This window comes from Salvia miltiorrhiza, chromosome 7 (genome assembly GCF_028751815.1).
Source record: "Salvia miltiorrhiza cultivar Shanhuang (shh) chromosome 7, IMPLAD_Smil_shh, whole genome shotgun sequence".
Classification (NCBI taxonomy): Eukaryota; Viridiplantae; Streptophyta; class Magnoliopsida; order Lamiales; family Lamiaceae; genus Salvia; species Salvia miltiorrhiza.
In genome coordinates this window covers 25,698,117-25,713,660 of record NC_080393.1, presented here as the reverse complement: position 1 = coordinate 25,713,660, position 15,544 = coordinate 25,698,117, and the positions used below count along the sequence as shown (strand labels likewise).

Below are 15,544 nucleotides of genomic sequence, written 5' to 3'. Positions count from 1 at the left end.
TATACTTTGTATTGTTGTGGCCATGTATTTTATGTGAACATATCATTGCATCTGCAATATTAATTTTCATGTGAATGGGAATTAAATTTATTTTAAATTTTACGTGAATGTGATGAGGAGTAAAATATGCATAAGCGTTGTACACTATGAAAATTTCATATTTGGCCGGATCACCCGTGGAAATGTCAGCTTTGACCTCTAGCTATGCGCGGTTCCATTTGTCGGATTCTAGCCTTGCCAAATTCCAACTATGGCCTCCAGCTTTGCCGGATTCCAGACTTGCCGAGTTCAGCCATGCCACTGACTTGGGCGTTATTTCTCTGTTTCGTGGGCTTTAGGGTTAGGCCCAATTAGTCACCTATAAATAGGGCACTTGTACATACAAAATGGGGGGATTCATTCATTCATTACTCGATTTGTACTTGTAACTCTCCTAAAATAGTGGAATTATTCAGGTAACTTCCGTGGATGTAGATCTTTAAAGATCGAACCACAGTTAAATTCTCGTGGTATCTTAATTATATTTCTATATGTTTTACTCCCTCCGTCCCATGAAACAAGACCAAGTTCTTTTCAGCACGGGAATTAAGAAATTAGTATTTTGTGTGTTAAGTGTAGTAGGTGAAAAAGTGAAAAGGTGAATAAAGAATAAATTTTTTGTTACTTTTAGAAACTGGTCTTACTTCGTGAGACAAGTCAAAAAAGAAACTTGATCTTACTTCATGGGACAAAGAGAGTATTATTGAGTACTATTTCTTGCTTCACTAGAATGTATTATCGATCTATATTAATATCAGAGGGATACTAAACACAAGGAGAAAAGAAAACACTAACACAAACGTGATAAGAAAATCAGATTAGCTCATTTGCCATAACTTTTGGTAGATCAAATTTTTGTTAAAAGTCTGATAAATGGAGCAATTGTACTTCAATTTCGAAAATAAGATAATTGCCCTATATTCTACCTTAATCTTGTTGAAATTTCGTTAGCTTATACTCCCTCCGTCCCACGAGTCTTGACACGTTTGGGTTCGGCACGAGAATTAAGGAGTTGTAGATTAGTGTTTTAAATGTGTAATTAATAAAGTATAAAATTGATAAAGTATAAGAGAGAATGTAATAAAAGTGATAAAGTAGGAGAGAGAATATAATAAAGGTGATAAAGTAGGAGAGAGAAGGTAATAATTATTACCAAAAAAGGAAACGTGTCAAGATTCATGGGACGGCCCAAAAAGGAAAACGTGTCAAGATTCGTGGGACGGAGGGAGTAATATGTTTGACTTTTATGAGTATTGATTAAGCATTTTTATCCAGTTTTTATTCCAAGAAAACATGTTTACAAAATAAATTAATAACAATCTTGATTATCAGTTTTTAAATTGTATTATTTATAATTTAGTATATTTATTTTTTGAATAAAGAAAATATATTTAATGAAATTATTATGAAATAATATAATTATTTTATTTTTCTAGCATTTTTAGAAATAAATAGGCCACGTCCTTAGAAAAATTAGATGATAATATGATCGGAAATCCTACTAGTCGTAGAAAAAGGTTATCACCGACGCCATTAGTCGTCCTAAATTATTACTCTATTTGTCCACCCATTACAAATATCTCATTACTTTTGGACATAGAGATTAAGAAATGTGTAATTAATAGATAAAATGGATTGATGAAAATTATTTAAATATTAGGTATAAAGAGAGAATATGTTGCCAAAAAAGGAATGAAACATTTATAATAAGACATCTCATTATAGAAAGTGAGATATTTGTAATGGAACAGAGGGAGTAATGTTAGTGACGCCGACATAACTTTTCGACGACTATTTAGACTTTCAGTCATTTAATAAAATTTTATTTAAAAAAACTCCGAAACACCAATTACTAAAAGAGAGCGCTCGTGATATAGTCATTTTGAAGAAGAAAACACAATATTAGGGCGGACCGTATTCGGGTCGAATTCAGGTTTTCGTGCGGGTTAGGCGCCAACCGAAAAAAAAAATAAAAAAATCTAAGTATATGTCACTAATGGCATTAATATGACCATAAGTATCATTCGTGCAACACTACATAACAGAGTATATGACACTAATGACACTAATATGACCATAAGTATCATTCGTGCAACACATTAAATGGAGAATCCAAACCCTAAATGTATAATTTAAACCATAAGGGTGCGTTATCTTTGGTTGTAAATTTATCATGGAAAAAATAAGGATAAACAAAATTTCACCCTTTAAATCATTCATTTCTTTTCCCACATTTCCTACTTGACCCTTACTCATTCCTCATTTACACTACAAATGAGGGATAATATTATCCCTTCAAAAATGGTATGATAATATTATCCATCATTTGTAGTGAAAATGAGGAATTAGTAAGGGTTAAGTAGGAAATGAGAGAAAAGAAATGAAGGATTTAAAAGGTTGAAAGTTTGGTTATCCCTCATTTTCTCATGATAAATTTACAACCAGAGAGAACACACCCTAAATGATAATCTAAATCCTACAGGGAAGTGTTCAAAATGACACTAATGACACCACTATGGCCATAAATATCATTCGTGCAACATTGAGTATGTCACTAATGACACTATTAGTGAAATATGTGCCTAACCCGCGCGCAAACCCGCAAAACAGTCCGAAAACGTAAAAAATGGCCATTTTGTGTTTTTTCAATTAGTGGTCAAATATTATATTTGCATCTTCAAAATGGTCATATGAATATATTGTTTCTTACTAAAATATAATGCATGGCACAATAAAAATGAAAATGAACTGTGATTTGCGGACGGCTGACCTCTTGGATCATGCAAATCTCATGACTTTTAATTTTTTTTTTGAATTTATGGTCAAATAATACACGAATTTTTAAAAAATATATAATTTTTATTTAAATTTTTAATCAAGTCAAAAAATACATATATTTATATTTCACATAAATTTGACTTTCAACAAAATTAAAACTTAATTGACAGTCCAAATTAAATCAAATATATTAATTTTTGTCTTCTTAGATTTCCGAACTTCTAAATACTCATCATCATCATTATAAGTTAAACCAACATCAGATGAATTTTCGACTGCCAACTAAGCTTTAATTTTCGCCAAAAGTCAAATGTATGAGAAGATTACAACAAATTATAAATTTATATATTTTCTGACTTAATTAAAAATTCAAGTGAAATTTACAACTTTTTTTAAAATTGATAGTATATTTTTTAGCCACAACCCCTTTATTTTTATAATTTATATGGTTTTGTTGGTAACCCTAGTTGTTGGTAGTCTCATAGTTGGCGTAAAAAAATTGTCGAATTTAAACAATTATCAAGAAATTTGAAGCACACATAATAAATAGAAATTTAATGAATTTTACAAATAAATTGATGGGGTCCGTATGAGCATGAGGAAGTGCAATTGTATAGTGAGACGAATTGACCGAAATAGCAAATAGTGTGTTGGAATAAAAGGGAGCACGTGGTGGGAGTAGTGCGCCAGACTCATGGCAGCCGTCAACATCAATTATCATACTTGTGCTTCCCAGCTGCCATTTCCAGCTGCCAGCTGCCTCACTTCTTCTTTCTTTTCTTTTTTCCTTCAAAACAATTACTGTCCCATCCCATTATTATTCATCTATATCTTTTGGGAGTATTTAAAAAGCTATGAATATCAATTTTTATACTCCTTCCGTCTCACAAAAAAAGAACGTTTTTTTTTTTTTGGAACGTCTCACAAAAACATGAATATTATTATTTTTGGAAATTATCCCTTATTTTTCATCCTTCCTTTTTACACTTATTTACAAAAAAATCATTATGGCCCACTACTATTTTTTTTAATTAATTCATTACTCTCACAACACTTTTTAAAGTAGAACCCCTTTTCCACTCACTTTAACTCTCAACTAACATTTCTTAAGACACATGCCATTTTTCTTTGTTCATATTTTTGTGAGTCGGACGGAGTATAAAAAAAATTAATATTCCTAAGGCTACATCAAGCGGTGCGAACTCATGTCTACGAACAGTGAGGTCCAGAGTTCAAACTCCACTGCTCCCCCTCCCCCAAAGTAAAAAAAAATTGATACTCATCCTTCTTATAAAAATGGTTCTAGAAAGTGATAGGAATTTTAGCACTTTTAATAATTACTTAAATTTATTGTGTAAAAAAATATTGACCATACTATTTTTACAGTTAAATAAATTGTATTGAGAATAAAGTTTGACATTAATGGAAATATGATGCTTATGAAAAAGTTTTATGTCAAAAAGACAATTATTCAAAAACAGATGAAGTATGTTAAGGCGAAATATATTTAGATATAAATTAAAGTTATATTTGAATTACGAAGTTTATTGGATATGATTATGAATTATGTTTGACCATTTGAAATACAGTCTCTTGAAAAATTCATAGAGGAGATCATTAGTTTTTTTTTTTTTTTGAGAGAAGGAGATCATTCGTTTAAAAAGTGTATATGCGGACGATAATTTATAGCGTGTTTGCATATTATGTTAGCACATATCTGTTTTCAAAATTCAACAAATTCAACATAGGTTATCAACTTGCAAAATTTGCTTTACATCACTGTTCTTCATGTGATTTGATCTCTACCCTCCCTACCTTTGTACGCTCTTCACCTTCGGGAGCTGTTTCTATCTAATGAATTTTTGTTTGGCCCTAAAAAAAAAAGAGAGTTAAATAGGTTGCATTTGTTGATCAATTCATTCAAGGCACGACTCAAACACTAGGCCCCAAAATTTGGTGACTCTACCTTGTTCCTTAAGCAAATAATATTCTTTCCCCTTCAAGAATGTCCAAAAGTGCAAAAAATAAATTAACTTTATTCCTTAAGAAATTATATACAAAAAGGTAAAACGAATAAACTTCTCATAAAATTTATACATGTCCAACTAAAACGTTTGTGCACGGGATAGCAATTAGCAAACATTATTAAGGCATAGTATTATCTACAAAACAAAAAATTATGTTGTTCTATTGTAATCTTTTGAGACTCTAATTTTATACAATCTAATTTTTTAATACTACGATTTGCATAAATAGAAACGGGAAGTTACCAACTATGCAACTGAAATTTATTTTATTTTCCCCCAAATTCAACTTTTTTATATTGTCATGTTTATACCCCACTAATTAGCAACTACCAACTACTACTATTTTCTAGAATTAACGAAATTGACATAAAACAGACATTCGCCAACAAAGCATGTACCTTTATGTTACTGTTTATACTTTTGCTCTAAATTTTTACATCTCACTTATTCAGTACACGTTGGTACATTGATTTTTGGAAAAGGAAAAAAAAAATCAAATTGGTTATAGTGAAATGTGAAACACAATACTAAAATATAGGAGAAATATCATAACATTCTTTTCTTGCATGGATAGTTTTGCCTGATAGCCCCAAAGTATACATCTCCCTTTGACAAAAGAGTCATATTTAATTTTAGGTAGAAATGTATTCAGACACGCAAAATTAAGTGAAAAAAGATAAAATGAATTACACCATCTTTAACTGTATTCGGTCGCCTTCTCTTTACTTGAAAATCGTATGCTCTAATAAATATACTCAGAGACATCTTAATTTATAGGCTGCTTAATGCTTATCATAGCGAGAGCATTATTAGTGCAATAATGCAGAATAAGTAACGCATTTCAGAGTTGAAATGTGAAATGTATAGTTATTTAATAGCATCACAAGATTAATTTTTCGCTCTAAATCAAATGGCCGAGGTGTTTATGAAAAAACTTTTAATCAATGTTAGTAGTATTTTAAATTCACATTTTTTCGTTAGTCTTCAATCATAATGCGTAGTTGGAGGTTAAAATGAAGTTGACGTCAGAATTCCCATTGCTTGGATGGTGGGATAGAAAAAATTCAATGGCGTTTAGTTAAAATTTCAGTATGCATTAAAGACGCCTTCACTGTACAGATACGCAAACATATATAACAACTGTACATATATATGTCTATATCAGTCTCAAGAGTCATTGACCAAAATTTCATTTCCCTCTCTCTCTCATCAATAACCATTCTGTTTCAAGAAAATGCAGTGAAGAAAGGCCCATTCTCCAATTCTTCCCAATAATCGCCGTTTTCTTCCTCCAAGAAATGCTTCTTTCAAGAATTTCTTCAGGGCTAATCTCCACCGTCGCCTTCTTCCTCCTCCTCCTCCTCATTCCCTCGCCGCCGACGTGTCTCGGAATCCGATCCTTCCCCAGCAACGTGGCCCACTTGGGCTTCTCAGAGGCGCCGGACTACCGCAACGGCATCGAATGTCCGGCGACGGCCCCACAATCCGGCGAGGCCTGCGACCCCTCGGTGGTCCACGTGGCGATGACGCTCGACTCTGAGTACCTCCGCGGCTCCATCGCGGCGGTACACTCCGTCCTCCGTCACGCCTCCTGCCCGGAGGAAATCTTCTTCCACTTCATCGCCACCGAGTTCGACCCGGCCAGCCCCCGGGTCCTGACCCGGACAGTCAAGTCCGTTTTCCCCTCTCTCAGCTTCAAGCTCTACATTTTCCGCCAAGACGCAGTCATGAACCTCATATCGTCCTCGATCCGACCCGCTTTGGAGAACCCGCTCAACTACGCCCGGAACTATCTGGGCGACATGATCGACCCGTGCGTGAAACGGGTGATCTATCTGGACTCGGATCTCGTGCTAGTCGACGACATTTGGAAGCTGTGGGAGATCAGCATACCCGACACCAAGGTAATCGGGGCCCCGGAATACTGCCACACGAACTTCACGAAATACTTCACCGACAGTTTCTGGTCGGACCCGGGTTTGAGGCGGGTATTCGGATGGAGGAGGCCGTGTTATTTCAACACGGGGGTTATGGTAATGGACTTGGAGAAATGGAGGGAGGGGCAATTCCGGAAGAAAATCGAGAATTGGATGGAAGTGCAGAGGAAGAAGCGGATATATGAGCTGGGGTCGCTGCCTCCGTTTTTGCTAGTTTTTGGTGGGAACGTGGAGCCCATCGATCACAGGTGGAACCAGCACGGATTGGGAGGTGACAACGTGGCAGGGTCGTGCAGGGCGCTGCATCCTGGTCCAGTGAGCCTGCTGCATTGGAGCGGAAAGGGGAAGCCGTGGGTCCGCCTTGATGAGAGGAAGCCCTGCCCTTTGGATTATCTGTGGGAGCCCTACGATTTGTACAACATCGCACTCTCAGGAGCAACAACAACACTTGCATCTCACTAGTAATTTCGTTGGATCATATTCTACCTATTTGTTTTGAAACTAAAATTACTAGTATATAGTAGTAGTTCATTCTTTTTGTACAGAATTGATATTTGAAGCGGCTGAGGGATCATAGTTTCATATATAATTCTTTTCTACATAAAAAATTTGTTGTCACAAAATGAATATTTGATTGGAATACTGCAGCCAGAGGAGCCAATTTTGGAGTTTACCATTTCATATTGTGAATAATGGCATTGTTTCTCATGGCTTTTTTGTCGTAGTCATTAGATTAAGATTACTTTTCCTGCGTTACGCGTACGTAGCACCAAGAAGCGCCTAATTTTAATATGTCTTTTTTTTTTTTTTTTGTTATTAAGCATTTCACGATTGAAAGATAGTGTGGTTGAGAATGATTTAAAGCTAAGATAATAAAAATGGGGCTTTGAGATGGACCAATCCCTTGGCTTAGAAGTTGTATTATTCGATCTATATCGCCTTTTGGGGGTTGCCTGCTTGCCTTATTTCAATTGGATCAACATAGAATTATCCAATACTTGGAAATTTCTTGAAACATTAAGATGTTTTGGTTTCTTGAAATATATTTTGTGGCCACGTTAGACCAAGTACAAAAATCAGATAACTATTCCAGTGGCAATTATTTTAAGTGGCCATCAGCAGCTGGCTTTCCTCCTCTGTCATTGTGGGATCATAGATATGCTACGATAGTGTATTATTCAATTGTCCCACTATTATTTAATTAAACTAGACTAGTTGCGTACATACAGTTGTACTAATATCCTCTTATATATGAAACCATCGATGTTTTCTTTTTCTTATGTAAATGTTGTATACAAATTGAACTATATATATTGAAAATAATTAAGAAGACATGAAGTATAGGAGACGGATTCGAGCCCTGGGCACGATCAGGTGATTGTTCGGGTAATTCTCTTTTAAAGTTACTATATTTAAGTCGTACATTATATATATGAGATTATAATTTCGCTCGTCCAAACTTATCCATGAATACAAAAACATATAATTTTGCTCTACTATTTTTAAAATTCCCTCGCTAAAGAAAAAGACATTTGATATAAAAAAGATGCATTTCCAACTAAGACAAACATAGCTAGGTGATGATTGTTATATATTTACACGAAGGAAAGGAATCCGAAGATAATTGAATAAATTTAAAAATAAAGTGATAACGAGTAACAGATGAGAAAATACTGAATTTGTGTGGCCTGTGTATTCACAAGAAAAGTGGCATGCATGAATGGAATTGTAATTTCTTGATAGAATTTATGGTTAGAAATTAAATACAAATTAATACTGAATGAAATTTATCTTAATTAATCAAATACATTCCAAGATAACAATATTAATATTATTATTATTTTCAAAATATTTTAATTCAATTTCTAGAAAAACAGTCACATGCATGGTGCATCTGTCTCGTGCGTTATTCAGTCAAGTGGTGGTTTTTTTTTTTTTTGAGGAATCAAGTGGTGGATTTCTTGAGTACTCATATAGTCATATAGCAATTCATCGAGAAGAGTAGATTCTTTACTTTCTTCTCTTTTATGTTTGAATTCCTTATTAAGCGTTTAATCACATGGCTTACCTAATAATTGAAGCTCCAGTAAGCAAATAAAATAATTGACATACTAGTAATCAATTAAGAGAATTTGATAAAAGTAGGATGATAATTGCAGTTGTTAATTTCGTATGGAATCATGGAATCTTGGAGTGTTGGATTAGTCAAGGTAGGGGTGGGGGTTAAGCAACGCATGTTAAGGGGCTTGAACTTATGTGAAGAAACAATATGTAATTTTAGCACATTCACACATATCTATTTACTGTTTATAGTGAAAATCAAAGTGTTGACTGAAATAGGTATGTGAATTAAGGGCTTATATTGTTTGATTATTTCTAGTTTGGTGCAAAGTAGGTTGAAATACGTAATATAACTAATAAATATATCCTACTATGATTTTTTTTTTCGGGGTGGTGTATACTTTGTACTAGTACTATTAAGAACGCGCGCGCGCGCACACACACACACACACATATATATATATATAGAGAGAGAGAGAGAAGGGTTCAACAGAGAAGCTAAATATTGTAGAGAATAGAGAAGTCGTAAAATAAAAACGAACAGATCTATAATTTTAATGAACAGATCAATGTACCTCATGAACAGCAATTTGCCCCGGGTTCGAATCCTGCTGGTGGCGAGTTTTTCTATATTTTTACTAAATACGTCTGTTCATTACTTATGTTGATTTGTTCGTAAAATATATAGATTTGTTCGTTCTCTCGAAAAAGATAATTCTTTGTTGAACTCAACCCTATATATATATATATATATATATATATATATATATATATATATATATATATATATATATATATAGGGGAGCGCTATTCAATGAACTCCCCTTAGACTATAAAATAAGACCCAAATCTGACCATCAATCATGGTGAATAAACGGCTACAATTAAATCTGAGGAACAACATGTAGTTCGTGGAATTAATTAATACAATGCATACCCATTTACATTCGAAGGGTATAATTGATAATTGTATTTGACCTTTCGTATCTCCAATGACACTGTTTCCGATTTAGTTGCTATTTTATTATGGAATTTATGATTTAATTTGAGGTAATCGAGTGCCTGCACACCAGTGAAGATTAATTAAATTAAAAATGAATTTAAGCCAAATCAATAGAAGGATATAAGCACAATTTACTAATGAGATTTAATTATTTCATTAAGAAAACAACCATATGAACCAAATTATTTTTATGTATGAATTTTTATGTCTGTTGCATGAATTATTTTTATTTATGTATGAATTTTTATCTGTTGCATGAATTATTTTCGATTTATGTATGAATTTTTACATTTTGGTTATAAACCAGCTATGTCTGTTGAATGAACAATTCATATAAATTCATATAATTGATAAATATAATCAACATATGAATGTCAAGTATGAATTTAAATCAATATACAATCAGATTATGGCATGAATAAGATGAATGTCAAGTATGAATTTAAATTATTTCCTTGATTTTCAAAATTATGTCAATACCGTGATCTATATCAACATATATATCAAATTTATAAATTCACAACAGTGAAGATTAATTAAATTAAAAATGAATTTAAGCCAAATCAATATAAGGATATAAGCACAATTTACGAATGAGATTTAATGATTTCATTAAGAATACAACCCTATGAACCAAATTATTTTTATGTATGAATTTTTATGTCTGTTGCATGAATTATTTTTTATTTATGTATGAATTTTTATCTGTTGCATGAATTATTTTTTTATTTATGTATGAATTTTTATCTGTTACATGAATTATTTTCGATTTATGTATGAATTTTTACGTTTTGGTTATAAATCAACTATGTCTGTTGAATGAACAATTGATATAAATTCATATAATTGATAAATATAATCAACATATGAATATCAAGTATGAATTTAAATCAACATACAATCAGATTATGGCATGAATTAGATTAATGTCAAGTATGAATTTAAATTATTTCCTTGGTTTTCAAAATTATGTCAATACCGTGATCTATATCAACATATATATCAAATTTATAAATTATCTTCTTCATATCAAGAATCTAATCGAGTTTGCTTTTAAAAATAATGCTAAAAGAATAGAAATGATAACTATAAATTGTTTAATTACGGAATGTAATATATTGGTCTAAACATAATCCCTTCATTTAAGGGGAAGATAGTTATTAGAATTTTGAAATTACTTCTCTACCCTAGACGTTAATTAGTTAAGGAAATTATAATTAAGATCTGTCCGTCCAATATAGATAATCTAATGACTCATATTGGTTCTTATTTTATAGACTAAATTTGGGTTTTATTTTAGCGCAACCCTATATATATATATATATATATATATATATATATATATATATATATATATATATATATATGGGAGCGTTCCAATGATACCTCTATTTTGAGTGAGATCTTAGCTAGACACGATCTCGATCGTGCATTTATTTTATCAATCCTATGCTGATATTTTATCGAATGACTTAAAATGGTTCTCCATACTTATTTTATTTTATCACTGAATATATATATATATATATATATATATATATATATATATATATATAGGGTGTGGTTCTAGAGAGAACTACATTATTTGTGAGAACAGGAGAACCATCAAATCTAATGCATCCACTGTAAAAATTAATGCATTCGCTGTTAAAATTAATGCACTAAAAAAAAATGCTCCCTTCAGGATTCGAACTCAGGATCTACATTCATCCAACAAGATGATGCATCCACCGTAGATCTTGATGATCGAATGGCTGAAAATGGTTCTCCGGTCTTCTTTTATTTATGGTTCTTTCTTGAACCTCTCCCTATATATATATATATATATATATAGTATATATATATATACATACATATATCACTGAAATTCATATATTCAAATTAATCTAGAGTCTAGTGATAGAGAAAGTGTAGAATCCCATAAAGACCTTATAAATTGAGCGTTTATGTTGCTTTTATTATTCATTTTGCTTATCTATTCTAATAAGAAAACACATTATTTTCTTTTTAGTTCATTTCATGAAATTATCCTTTTACCTAAAATTATTTTGGCTTTTAAGAAAGTAATAAATTATTTACAATAGCAGTTCGAGCTAGTGTGACACTACACATTTTCGGCTGGATGGATACTGCGCATGAAAACTAATCTTGGATCATGCTAAATTGAGTGACATTATAATGAATATTTTATTGGCTTACTCTGATTAGTATATATATACTCCTATCTAATAATTTTTCACCTAAAAAAATGTTACACTGTACATATAAAACAATAACTCGGAGAATAGCAATTAATAGCAATTCAATATACAACTCACAAGTATAAATAAACGAAATACGTATCATCAAAATTATAAATTACTACTATAAAGTGCTTAATTATATACTGCTATTTTCAAATGTTGTATGGTGATAGGCAGCTAGCAGCCATGTACAGCGGGGGTGAGGCCAAGAAAAATTCAAACAAAATATGGCCGTTGGCGTGCATGCACAATTCCATCTTTCACGTTCAATGCAACAGCCTTTTCTCAAAAATAAAAAAATAAAAATTTAACCACGTCATTAATTAATAATTATGCAACATATAAATAAACATTCATGATGAGCTAGCCTCCAAGATTTCTTCTAATTCTAGCAACATCTTGGCCGTTGATCTTGAATCCCTTGCGCAGAACATCATCCGGCAGGGGCGGGTGTGAGGCGAAGGCGGCGAGCGAGGAGAGTTGCGCGCCCGGGTTCTGACTGGTGAGCCCCGATACAGCCAAGGCCGGGCTCGATATGTCGGTGTTGTACAAGAAATGAATCAAAGCTTTTGGAAACACGAAAGAGTCGCCGGGCCGTAGTCGTTGCGTGTAGAGACGATTTGAGGTGTCGACGAAGCCCACTAAGAGAGAACCCTCGAGCAAAATGGTGAGTTCGGAAGCCCTAGGGTGAGAATGAGGCGGCACCAGACCGTTCACCGCGATGTCGATCCGCGCCATGGCTAGGCCCAGAGTGTTGAGACCGCCCAAGTTGTTCACATTGGTTAGAGTAACGTTGAAATCAAATTGGTTCATGCTACCGCCTTCGGACAATGCCGATGTCCAAAAGTGAGAAGCTAAAGTATGGTCGGGGTTGATGCATGGTACGCTGTTTAGAAATATATTTGGATGAGTTTTGGTCTCGGCTACACAGTAATCGTATAGTGCTTCCGGGTCGGATTTCGCGAGGCCCGTCAAATGTAACAAGAGATGGAGCAACAAAATAAAGTAATGATTTTGCATCATGAATTTCTGAGATGAAACTAGCTAGATGAATATGATTCTTGTTTTAAGACAAAGTTAAACCTTATATAGTAGGCACGACTCAAGTGGCAGCTATTGATTAGTAACTATTATGTGTATCCACTTGGATGAGATTGAGTAGCTTTTGAGCATTGTAGGATGATGAGAGAAGAAGGCAACTCTTTTTGTTTTTTGGAGGGTATTGAAAATAACTGGTGATAATGAGATTCTAGTACTAGGTGGTGTTTATAGACACGCAAATAACCTAACTTTGCGTGTTGTGCTGTTTTGTTGTGTTTTATTTTTATGAATTATTTATATCAATGGTGTTGGTCTGTAAATGAGAATAAATATTGGTGAAATGAAAAACAATATCTAGAGAGACGCGAATAGAAGGTATATATAGTGCGTAATATGAGTGTAATGTCACTCGAAAGTCGAAACGTTCGCTTGAAAAATTGTTGTTGGGCTGTAGCCCAATATGTTATCATACAGTTTAGCTAGAAAATTGGGCCCATAACGAGAGAAGCGTATAAGTGGTATGAATATATTTGGGGAAGCCCAAATTCCAAATTGATGCGTGCTTTGCTATTGATTGTGCCCATCGTCTTTCCGATATTTTGGTGAAAGGTGCAATTGTAAGGCTAATTTTACGGTGATTCTATTCATAGCCCCCATTTAAAATAATAATAATATATAATTATAAATTTACTATTTTATCCTATAGCCCATAACCCCAAATAATATAACTTTCATTCTTCTATGCAATTGACTCCAATTCACGCAGCCTACGATTACTTTTTCTTGCAATCTGATGCTGAAAAACATGCAACCATATCGCAACTTTGAAATGTAATGCTATTACTGCTGGAGCTTCTGTATCAGTGAGTAGATGAAAGTGTGTATTTTTCTGTTGTAAACCTAATAGCAGCTGGTGTTACTCTCTTCCATCATTGAGCTCAATTTGTGTTTTTCCATATAATAGCGCTTCTTTAAGATCACATCTATTGTGTTACAGGTGTATGTGTTTATCATGTTAGTTCAGATTCATGATATTCAGGTACTGATCACGAACTACTTCAAATTTCATGAATTAAAAGAGTAAGATATATGCATTTAAAGAAAAAATAAAAACATTTTAATAAACTTTGAAACTGGAATAGCAGGTGGTCAAATTGGGAAGATGACAACATGATATTCAGCCTTTCGAAAACTTCAACAGTTAAATCTGCACCAACTATGTATTAGCAGATAGAAAAATGTGTTTGTGCCGATAAGTGTGAAGTTCTATCCCAGAACTTCAATGGAAAACAATACGATATTTAATTTGGGGTTATAGGTTATAGGATAAAATAGTAAATTTATAATTATTTATTTATAATTTGGGGTTTTTGAGTTTTTTCTTATGTAAATACTTTATAAATTAATCATTCGCAATTTTTTTTTTCGAGAATTACAAGAACTATATATTATATAATCAAATAAGTCACACGCACGCAGACATGACCTCTACATCACACAAATATGAAAAAATAATCGCAAGCAGACGAGACCACTATCCAAAAAGGTGTAGCCTTTACAAGAGATGTGAAAACTACATCATATAAAGGTAGGAAAATAATACACATCATATACTTACACAAAGATTGAAAAATTACATCATATACATGAAAATACAAAAAAAAAAATAATTAAATACCTCAATTTTATCATTTGAGCTAGTTCTCATTCGTTCACTATTAAATCAATGATAACGTGGAAAGAAAATCAAAGAGGTTAGCGAATATTACATCTAAGATCTATGCGCTTGAAATTAGGTAGGGCTGGGAATTCGGTGTTCGGGTAATCGGGTACCCGATACCCGACCCGAAAAAATCGGGTATTCGGGTACCCTATACCCGATTTTTTCGGGATCGGGTACGGGTTCGGGTATTTAGGGGTCTACGGAATCGGGTATCGGGTATACCCGATCGGGTATCGGGTATACCCGAATTACCCGATAATTTTATATAATAAATTATAAATTTTAAACTATTTAATTTAATTAAATTAAATATGAATTATAGTTTGAAATTCTCCCAGCCCTAGTCACGCATGACTCACTCGGATTCTCCCTCCCTCCCGCGGCTGTTCCCAAATTCGTCGTCCCTCCCAAATTCCCAATTCCCAAACGGCGCCAAACTGAACTCCCAGCCCGCCGGCGCCGGCCCTGACCTTTCGGCCGCCCCAGTCGCCGTCTCCAGCCCGGCGTCCGCGCCATCCCAGGCTCCCAGCCCCTCGCCCCTGCAGGCTGCAGCAGCCGTTCCGCCTCCCCAGTCCCCAGTCCGCGACCCTCGCCGCCGCAGCAGCAGCCGTTCGCCGCCGCGACCCTCCGACGACAGCGTTGACAGGTGAGCGTGAGCTTCTTCTTCTTCTTTTTTTGTTTTTTTTAATGCA

At 33.8% G+C, this 15,544-nt stretch overlaps 2 protein-coding genes across 2 annotated transcripts; one reads left to right on the top strand and one right to left on the bottom strand.

The window, feature by feature from the left end:
• Positions 1–5,895: 5,895 nt before the first annotated feature.
• On the top strand, positions 5,896–7,489 carry LOC130993719 (probable galacturonosyltransferase-like 9). Its single transcript, XM_057918755.1, has one exon. It carries the CDS (start codon positions 6,143–6,145, stop codon positions 7,241–7,243), a length of 1,101 nt encoding a protein of 366 aa, XP_057774738.1. The 5' UTR covers positions 5,896–6,142; the 3' UTR covers positions 7,244–7,489.
• Positions 7,490–12,306: 4,817 nt separating this feature from the next.
• Positions 12,307–13,427, bottom strand: LOC130993718 (germin-like protein subfamily 1 member 1). The gene has a single exon (XM_057918754.1). The coding sequence runs from the start codon at positions 13,109–13,111 to the stop codon at positions 12,452–12,454; it is 660 nt and encodes a 219-aa protein (XP_057774737.1). The 5' UTR covers positions 13,112–13,427; the 3' UTR covers positions 12,307–12,451.
• Between the last annotated feature and the right edge of the window lie 2,117 nt (positions 13,428–15,544).